Source organism: Oncorhynchus mykiss, chromosome 21, assembly GCF_057628025.1.
Source record: "Oncorhynchus mykiss isolate SJ-2025 chromosome 21, ASM5762802v1, whole genome shotgun sequence".
NCBI classification, from domain to species: Eukaryota; Metazoa; Chordata; class Actinopteri; order Salmoniformes; family Salmonidae; genus Oncorhynchus; species Oncorhynchus mykiss.
In genome coordinates this window covers 49,774,160-49,784,774 of record NC_143042.1, presented here as the reverse complement: position 1 = coordinate 49,784,774, position 10,615 = coordinate 49,774,160, and the positions used below count along the sequence as shown (strand labels likewise).

The following is a 10,615-nucleotide window of genomic DNA, read 5'->3' as shown; positions in this document are numbered from 1 at the left end:
CCCTCCCTCCCCTCTGTCATTGGGTGTTCTGCACTCTCTCTCTCTCCCCTTTCATTGACTGTGAATTAATGCAAAACTTCAGTCTTTTTCAAATGCAAATCATTGGTCAGCAGGTCATGGTTACAGTTGACACCTGTTTGGTGGTTGTGATGGGTATTAATGACTAACATATACATGAAATATGAACCAAATGTAACAAACACACCAATGTAAACCTTTATTTGGTCATAAAAAATGTGTAATTCACATAAAACATTGTTGATGAATGACAGATTATTTCTTGAAATCTAAATGAACTTCCAGGATGGTAATCTGACATGAGATCTGTGCTTACAACTGGGACTTTCACCTGAATCATTCATTGATGTCAATCTACAGAAATTCCAGTGATCAGATCTCAAGTCTGAATACTGTCTATAATGACTGAGGAAAAAGAGCATCTCTCACCATGTCGTTTATTCATATTCCAAATGAACCATCAAGTCTACAGTTGAAACTAGGTTCTAATATATAAACTAACAAAAGAGATTCAAACAATGAACAATGTTAAAGATTTGTAACTTAAAATCACACACTATTGTAAAACAAAATTAATATATGATTAAACAATATTCTGTATGATAAAACAATTAACTGTATCTCAGATAAAGACCTGTTTCAGTTAAACTGAGACAATCTGGACCAGTACAGATAATTAATGTAAATAAAAAGAGAACTGTAAGGAGAACATTTTACATAATTAGAGTTATCTCTTTGTCAGCATACTCTTCATCTTCTTCTCCTTCTCTTCTTTCTTGGGAGACCCCTCTTCCTCCTTGTGGAAGACCTTCCCATCAGGCTGCTTTTTCCATGTCACTTTGGTGTTTGCAGGTAACCCCTGCTCCTTCAGCTTGTTCCTTATCTGGAGAAACACACACAAACACAGTATTTTTAATTCTTCAATAGTTATTCTTTCTTGACTTCAATCATTTCACTCTATGAGGAGATGATGCTTATAACGTTCCTGTTTCACACATGTACACGTGTGTTTTAATATACATGTGTGAATTGGAAATGTTTTTTGTTGTTGCATATCCCAACTCTCCCTGAGGCACCCACAGAGCGCGGGATCACGGTCAGGAGAAAAGGTCATCTACAGACTAGGACCCAGACCAGAGAGGTCTGTACAGTTTAAATCATTACTGAGTTGGTTCTTCATGAACAGGGTGAAACTCACCTCTTGTACGATGGCGTCTTGAACAGCAGGATCTCTGAGGTTCAGATGTGGATCCCTTTGTGTCATCTTCACTCTCACCACCTGTCTCTTCAGTTGAAGAGCCTCTTCAAAAAGTCAATATACAGTGAGTGCAAATGAGGTGAGATAAGGGAGTTAAGGCAATAAATAGGCCATGGTGGCGAGGTAATTACAATATAGCAATTAAAACACTGGAATAGTAGATGTGCAGAAGATGAATGTGCAAATAGAGATACTGGGGAGCAAGATAAATAAATAAATAAATAAATAAATACAGTATGGGGATGAGGTAGGTAGATAGATGGGCTGTTTACAGATGGGCTATGTACAGGTGCAGTGATCTGTGAGCTGCTCTGACAGCTGGTGCTTAAAGCTAGTGAGGGAGATATGAGTGTCCAGCTTCAGAGATTTTTGCAGTTCGTTCCAGTCATTGGTAGCAGAGAACTGGAAGGAAAGACGACCAAAGGAGGAATTGGCTTTGGGGGTGACCAGTGAGATATACCTGCTGGAGCGCGTGCTACGAGTGGGTGCTGCTATGGTGACCAGTGAGCTGAGATAAGGCGGGGCTTTACCTAGCAGAGACTTGTAGATAACCTGTAGCCAGTGGGTTTGGCGACGAGTATGAAGCGAGGGCCAACCAAAGAGCGCGTACAGGTCGCAATGGTGGGTAGTCTATGGGGCTTTGGTGACAAAACGGATGGCACTGTGATAGACTGCATCCAGTTTGTTGAGTAGAGTGTTGGGGGCAATTTTATAGATGACATCACCAAAGTCGAGGATCAGTAGGATGGTCAGTTTTACGAGGGTATGTTTGGTATTGGAGATGCTTAATGTGAGTCTGGAAAGAGTTTACAGTCTAACCAGACAGATAGGTACTTGTAGTTGTCCACGTATTCTAAGTCAGAGCCGTCCAGAGTAGTGATGTTGGATGGGCGGGCAGTTATCGGTTGAATAGCATGAATTTAGTTTTACTTGCGTTTGCATTGAAGCTCATCTGGAGGTTAGTTAATTAACACAGTGTCCAAAGAAGGGCCAGAAGTATACAGAATGGTGTCGTTTGCGTAGAGGTGTATCAGAGAATCACCAGCATCAAGAGCGACATCATTGATGTATACAGAGAAGAGAGTCGGCCCGAGGATTGAACCCTGTGGCACCCCCATAGAGACTGCCAGAGGTCCGGACAACAGGCCCTCCGATTTGAAACACTGAACTCTATCAGAGAAGTAGTAGGTAAACCAGGCGAGGCAATCATTTGAGAAACCAAGGCTGTCGAGTCTGCCAATAAGAATGTGGTGATTGACAGAGTCGAAAGTCTTGGCCAGGTTGATGAATATGGCTGCACAGTAATGTCTCTTATCGATGGCGGTTATGATGTCGTTTAGGACCTTGAGCGTGGCTGAGGTGCACCCATGACCAGCTTTGAAACCAGATTGCAAAGCGGAGAAGGTAAGGTGGGATTCGAAATGGTCGGTAATCTGTTCCTTAACTTGGCTTTCGAAGGCCTTAGAAAGACAGGGTAGGATAGATATTGGTCTGTAGCAGTTTGGGTCTAAAGTGTCTCCCCCTTTGAAGAGGGGAATGACCGCGGCAGCTTTCCAATCTTTGGGAATCTCAGACGATACGAAAGAGAGGTTGAACAGGCTAGTAATAGGGGTTGCAACAATTTCGGCAGATAATTTTAGAAAGAGAGGGTCCAGATTGCCTAGCTCAGCTGATTTGTAGGGGTCTAGATTTTTCAGCTCTTTCAGAAGTGTTTTAGGGAGCGTTTGACAGTGATGAGGGGTGGTCGTTTGGTCGCAGACCCATTACGGATGAGGCAGTGATCGCTGAGATCTTGAATGAAAACAGCAGAGGTGTATTTGGAGGGCGAGTTAGTTAGGATGACTGTGAGGGTGCCCGTGTTTACAAATTTGGAGTTGTACCTGGTAGGTTCATTGATCATTTGTGTGGAATTGAGTGCATCAAGCTTGGATTGTAGGATGGTCGGGGTGTTAAGCATGTCCCAGTTTAGGTCACCTAGTAGCATGAGCTCAGAAGACAGATGGGGAGGGCAATCAATTCACATATGGTATCGAGGGCACAGCTGGGGACAGAGGGAGGTCTATAGCAAGCGGCAACAGTGAGAGACTTGTTTCTGAAAGGTAGGGAATAGGAGTGGAGCTAGGCACTGCAGGGCCTGGATTCACCTCTACATCACCAGAGGAACAGAGGAGGAGTAGGATAAGGGTACAGCTAAATGCTATAAGAACAAAGGAGCAGGTTTCTGGGCACGATAGCATAGATTCAAGGCATAGTGTACAGACAAAGTTATGGTAGGATGCAAATACAGTGGAGGTAAACCTAGGCATTGAGTAATGATGAGAGATATATAGTCTCTAGAGACGTTTATTAAACCAGATGATGTCATCGCATATGTCGGAGGTGGAACAATATGGTTGGTTGGCATATTAAACAGGGCTAGAGGCTCTACAGTGAAATAAGACAGTAATCACTAACCAGGACAGTAATGGACGAGGCATATTGCCATTAGAGAGAGGCATGCGTACACTAACAGTTAGTAGGCCGGGGCTAAACAAGCTAGCAGTAAGCAGCCTGGGTTAAAAAGCAAGCAGTTAGCAGGGGCTAGCAGTTAGCAGACCGGGGCAGGCAAGCTAGCAGTTAGAAAACCGGGGCTAGCAAGTTAGCCTTTGGGGGACGTCGCGATGGGGGTAAGTCTGTTTTTGTCTCTTCTTGTGGTGACGTCAATAGACCAGTCATGGAGTTAGTAGAGTTCCAAGTAGCTCTAGGTAGCTAGCATGCCTAGCAGTTTAGCAGAATGGGCCTTCAGCGGGCGTAACGCCTGAGGGGCCTGTTGGAATCCAAGGGCAGATTATGTTGGTATTCCAGTCGTAGAGGATCGGTGGGGTTCCGTGCCCCATACCGGCAGTAGAAGGAGTCCGGATATTGTAGCCCAGGAGTAGTCAAACGTTAGCCAGGAGTAGTCAACCCGGGTTGCGGTTAGCTAGCTGCGATGATCCAGATGAAAAGGTTCAGAGTTTGTGGTAGGAATTCGGGGATATGGAGAGAAAAATAGGTCCGTTATTCTCTGGTTTTAAACGCGTTGTACGAACTATCGACAGCTTTCCGAGCTAAAGGTTAGCTGATGACCGCTAGCAGTGGTTAGCTGACTGATAGCTGGTAGCTAGTTAGCCAGCTAGCTTCACTAGAGGTATTCCAGTTCGGAGGTAAATAGAAATACTTTGGGGGGAAAAAAACAGATCCACAACACATTGGGTGAGGCGGTTTGCAGGAGAGTATTTTGAAGTTGAGGTTTAGGAAATATATTTAAAAGAACGCAAAGAAAAACATGGGACGAGACAAGACAAAGACAAAGACGTCTGACTGCTACGCCATCTTGGATTCAAATGACTGAAGTAAATCATGGGGGCAACATTACAGTTCTCCTGTCATCATTATATCAGGTAGATCAGGTGGAGAATATGGTAACTTACCATAGCAGATGAAAGGCTCGTAGTTTTCACAGGGAGGATTTATCCATTTAGAATAATAATAAGAAAAGGGATAAGAAGACACTGTCGTGCAACTGTATTTCTGATCTGTTGAAGGCTGTCCTGGCAACCAGTTTCTGAATGAGGAGTCACTCTGGTCTGACCATCTCCAGAAGTCTAGAAACAGACCGATCCACACAGGAAGTCCCATCAGTGTTATCTTCTTATTTATCTCTGTGTTCTCAGTCTGGTTTCTCACACTGACCAGGTCTGTGTGATACTGTCTGCAGTAACTCTGAGCATCTATCCAGGTCTTGTTCTCCTGAATTAAGACGTATGTTAGGTTGGTGACTTGTTTTCCTGCAAAAGTCAAATGTAATAATCAATACAAATATCCAATGAAATATCATCTACTGATCATCTATAGTAAATGTTCTGATTGATTTGATAACAGATCAATAACTGATTAACAACTTAAAGCTATCATGGGTCTATGTTTCAACTCATTGGCAGCTCCAGCACTTAGAACAGGCTTCATCATTAGTATGTAAACACTCACCATCATAACAGAGGAAGTGATGCTGGTCATCACAGGAGGCGTTGTTCCACAGCCCAGATGTACTCATTAATGCACAGTTACCATTTTGGGGCGTCCCAGTGTCCCAGTTTCTGAACTCAGTCTCCCCCTCTCTGTAGAAACGTCTGTCTGCCAGAGACCAGTGCCACTTCATTGAGTCTCCCTTCTTCAGTCCGATCCAGAACGAATCATCAAAACTGACACTGGTACTCAGCCTGTTCTGGTCCTCCATGTCATCTACTGTAGCCAGATCAGTGTAATGTGCTCTGCAGTAACTCTGGGCATCAGTCCAGTTCATATAGTTGGTAATGAAGTGATACTGATGAAGACATGAGGAAGGTGTGTAGAATCCTGTGAACAGAATAATGATTCATGAGGGACATTTTATCCATGAACCTTTCACCCCCAACCACACTATCTTCGCATCTGTTAACATATAGTACAGTACACCTTGGTGTGCAAACACACACGCGCACGCACGCACACTCACACACGTGTCACACACACACGTACAAACACACTCACATCTAACTGACCTGAGATTAGGAGAGTGAGGTACAAAGACGTTTCCATCAGTGTGAAATTGAAAGGAAATATGGCTAAAGATGTGATCAGAGACTCCTACACTCAGTTTAGAGTTGTGTTCCAAGAGATTTCAAAAGGTACCAATTACATCTGAAATGTAACCAGAATGATTGAAAAAAAAACTGGGTTACATTAATTTCTCTACATTAATGCTAAAAATATTATACATTTTAAACATGGCCCAACCTGTTGTTTGTAGGAAAGTCTGTCTCGCTCCGTCTATCTTGCTCTCTCCAGATCTCTCTCTCCTTCTGTGTCTATCTCCCCTGCTTGGTCCTATATACATCTTAAACTGATACTCATTGCTTTGAATTTGTTTTTCATATTCTGTTTCCAAACAGGGGTATGCAAAAAGGAGTAGACATTCTCATAAAGTTATTATCTTACTCAAACAAACATGTGCCATGTAACATCTATCACTATGGCAACAGGGTAGGACAAAGTTTAGGAACTGTTTTTTGAAGGAGGAATTCATGAAATTAAATTGATTCTAATTAGTCACAGTACCAACTGAACCTGGGTCGTCAGCTCACCTCAAAACTGTATTAGCCTACTGTGCCAAAGCACAAGCTTGGATCTTCACCAGTTACCATAGCCACAGTCAGAAACTCTGACAATTTCTCTATTAATATCTGATTTTAACCCTAACCTTAACCACTCTGCCAACCTTATGCCTAACCCTAACCTTAAACAAGTCAAAAGTCAACATTTCATTCCCCACAAATGATGCAGTGCCCCCCATTGGACCAAATGAGATATCACATGACTAACACATTTTAGTTAACACTGGAATGTGAGATGTAATCTACACCTCCATTAGGAACACTGGAATGTGAGATGTAATCTACACCTCCATTAGGAACACTGGAATGTGAGATGTAATCTACACCTCCATTTGGAACACTGGAATGTGAGATGTAATCTACACCTTCTTTAGGAACACTGGAATGTGAGATGTAATCTAAACCTCCATTAGGAACACTGGAATGTGAGATGGAATCTACACCTCCATTAGGAACACTGGAATGTGAGATGGAATCTACACCTCCATTAGGAACACTGGAATGTGAGATGTAATCTACACCTCCATTAGGAACACTGGAATGTGAGATGTAATCTACACCTCCATTAGGAACACTGGAATGTGAGATGTAATCTACACCTCCATTAGGAACACTGGAATGTGAGATGTAATCTACACCTCCATTAGGAACACTGGAATGTGAGATGTAATCTACACCTCCATTAGGAACACTGGAATGTGAGATGTAATCTACACCTCCATTAGGAACACTGGAATGTGAGATGTAATCTACACCTCCATTAGGAACACTGGAATGTGAGATGTAATCTACACCTCCATTAGGAACACTGGAATGTGAGATGTAATCTACATGTGTGGCCTAAATTGAGTTTGACACTCCCAGGTAAAGACACTTGACTGGAACAGGACTGGAGGTACACCACAGAGACTGGCAGGAACCCAGTGGCCCTGGTCTCAGCTCTCACTGGTCTCAGCTCTCACTGGTCTCAGCTCCCTAAATAGCACTACTCCCCCTACATCAGCAGTAAATATCCTAACCCAACAGTAAATATCCTAACCCAACAGTAAATATCCTAACCCAACAGTAAATATCATAACCCCTGAACAGCACTACTCCCCCTATATCAGCAGTAAATAACATTCACCCCATGCATGTATACTGATTCAATATGCTCCGTCTCTCCATCTGAAGATGGCGTTCTGAAGATGCCGCTGGTGGCACAAGTTCCAGCAACAGTCACAGAACCCTTGACCTTGACTATCCACCGACTGTGGACAGTGACCCATCAATGTTGGTTGTAGTTGAACAGGTTAAACTTAATGATAACTCTGTTAGGACTGTCAGGTCAGGGGCTGGTTGGGTTAGGAAACGCCCAGTGAGACTCATGGAGACTATGCAGACACAGATGGTTTTTCATACAGAATTCATTAGAGTACCTGTGTGGGTGTAGGATTAGAATCCAAGCCTGTAGCCCCCCCCAACGTTTTTTTAAACTTTTAACTTTCAAGAGACCCCATTGAGGTAATGGGTCAGAGGTCATGTAGGCCAAGGTTTTTCTGTCTGAGGTTCTTATTGTCACTGAGTGTACTGAACATGTAACAGGCATTTTTACCTACAGGGTCTTTGAATTCCCCATAATTCTCTTTAGAGAATAGTCTTTGCACTGGAATGTTTGGTGACATATGTATTGCAAGGTATTGCATACATCATTATGTTTCTTTGTAGTATGCAAGTGTAATTCAGCAGGGGAGAATGTAACAGGGTTGGTTATGTTTCCACTTGCCTCTAAAGAAATGTGTATTTAATGTTCAAGCATTCTTATTGGTTAGTTCAACTCTGATGACAATAAGGTGTGTTGTGATTGGCCCCGCTTGCAGATAGGGGGAGATCGCGAACGTCAGGTCTCCCCAGTATGAAAATGTGATGCAAGGGGTAGGTCACGTTCTGAATACTGTATTCTATATTTATATTTTACAATGTGTACAAGTTTGCTATACGTTACTGATTTATACATGTGTGGGTATATGGTACCTGTTAGGGATTGGGGGGCTTTCTGGGATGTGCTTTGGCATATGATTGCTGTAAATATGTGTGTTAGCTAGCATACACCGATGTAATGGTCACATAAGCCCACTGCTAACACAGTTTTCTTCATGCTACAGATTTTACCATCGACAGCTATCAATACTGTTCAGCCCTGCACAACTAACGTGCTGTTTCCCATTTAACAACAGAAATAAATGCTCAACTGGGACCACTGGCCGAAGTGATTCATTTTGAGAAAACACAACGCATGGAGAGTACATAGTAGCTTAGTGGTTAGAGCGTTGGACTAGTAACCGGAAGGTTGCAAGTTCAAATCCCTGAGCTGACAAGATACAAATCTGTCGTTCTGCCCCTGAACAGGCCGTCATTGAAAATAAGAATTTGTTCTTAACTGACTTGCCTAGTTAAATAAAAGTTAAAATAAAATATACATCTGTTACACATGCAGTCATGTAATTGTGTCCAGAACTTTCTCTTCCCTTCCACCTCACCAGAACACAACACAGAAAGGTACCAGTACAGAACCAGTTACACTTATTTATTTTGATAGTGACTTAAGAAAAGTGTATTTCCCATCTCTTCCTTTGATCCTGCTATATTACTAAATGATGACACCTCCCTATTGTGCAGGCCACAATGAAGCTATTCAGATTGTGTGTGCGTGTATGCACGTGTGTTTGCCTGCTGGCCTGCCAGTCTGTCAGCCTTCATGTGTGCGTTTGCATGTGACTGTCTATGAGGTTTTTCTAAGGAGAGGGAAAAGACTCTTTCCACACAGTTCCAAGCCAGACAGTGAGCCACCATGTTGGAAATCAACCAAAACTAACAAGACAATCATTTGGGTGCTTCTACATTAAAACATTAAAACATATTTATTTTTTTTACGTCCAAAGTGCTTTATTTTACCACGGACAACAAATGAGGTGGCGTTTATTCATGATTCCATGCCATTTACAGAAAATGTATCATTTAAGGTAAGAACTGACACCTCTCTCTCACCAGAGAGCCTGGTGACTCCTTGCACCTACACAGATGTCTACAGAAGGTGATATTGTACTGTGGTTGTGACGTAACATGGAAGGTGGTGGAAGGCTACTTTGTTTGTCATTTGTGTATGCTAAGCAACTGTATGCTAACATGTGGTTTTAGTGACACGCATACTGTAGCATTGCCCTTTTGTTCTTTGTTCAAGCTCAAAACCGGCCCCACTCAATACTCAGAAATTCAGGCCCTGCCTGGCCTGAGCCCGTCTGGTTTGGAATGAAAGTGAAAACTCTATTCCTGATTCCATGCCATTTACAGAAACTGAATAATTTAAGGAAGAACAGAAAGCTCTCTCTCACCCGGGAGACTTCCAGCAAACATGACACCATTGGCCCCATGTGGGTATTTGGTGGGCAAGGTGGACAGGGGCTAGCCCACACCAAGCCCAGCACAGGCTAGCCCACACCAAGCCCAGCACAGGCTAGCCCACACCAAGCCCAGCACAGGCTAGCCCACACCAAGCCCAGCACAGGCTAGCCCACACCAAGCCCAGCACAGGCTAGCCCACACCAAGTCCAACACGGGTTGCCCCACACCAAGTTCAACGCGGGTTAGCCCACACCAAGCCCAACACAGGTTAGCCCACACCAAGCCCAACACAGACAAGCCCACACCAAGCCCAACACAGACAAGCCCACACCAAGCCTAACACAGACAGGCCCACACCAAGCCCAACACAGACAGGCCCACACCAAGCCCAACACAGGTTAGCCCACACCAGCCCAACATAGGTTAGAGCACACCAAGCCCAACACAGGCTAGCCCACACCAAGCCCAACACAGGTTTCCCTACACCAAGCCCAACACAGGTTTCCCCACACCAAGGCCAGCACAGGTTTGCCCACACTAAGCCTACATGTGACATTTTTACTTACAAGCCCTTAATTAACCTACAATGAAGTTCAAGAAATAGAGTTAAGAAAATATTTATGAAATAAACTATATTTTTTATTTATTTACTAACTAAATAAAATAACAATACCGAGGTCACATACAGGGGGTACCGGTACCGAGTCAATGTGCGGGGGTACAGGTTAGTCAAGGAAATTTGTACATGTAAGGGGTAAGTGACTGCATAGATAATAAACATAGAGTA

The 10,615-nt window shown here is 43.3% G+C and overlaps 1 protein-coding gene and 1 long non-coding RNA gene across 2 annotated transcripts; both read right to left on the bottom strand.

The window, feature by feature from the left end:
- Positions 1-193: 193 nt before the first annotated feature.
- LOC149973266 (uncharacterized) lies at positions 194-3,304 on the bottom strand. The gene is made up of 3 exons (XR_016490384.1): positions 3,157-3,304; positions 1,217-1,320; positions 194-901 (listed from the first exon to the last, which is right to left on the bottom strand). It is a non-coding gene; the product is annotated as an uncharacterized LOC149973266 (long non-coding RNA).
- A 1,132-nt stretch (positions 3,305-4,436) lies between these two features.
- Positions 4,437-5,650, bottom strand: LOC118942950 (L-selectin-like). The gene is made up of 3 exons (XM_090213378.1): positions 5,282-5,650; positions 4,912-5,082; positions 4,437-4,471 (listed from the first exon to the last, which is right to left on the bottom strand). The coding sequence occupies exons 1-3, from the start codon at positions 5,595-5,597 to the stop codon at positions 4,437-4,439; spliced, it is 522 nt and encodes a 173-aa protein (XP_090069504.1). The 5' UTR covers positions 5,598-5,650.
- Between the last annotated feature and the right edge of the window lie 4,965 nt (positions 5,651-10,615).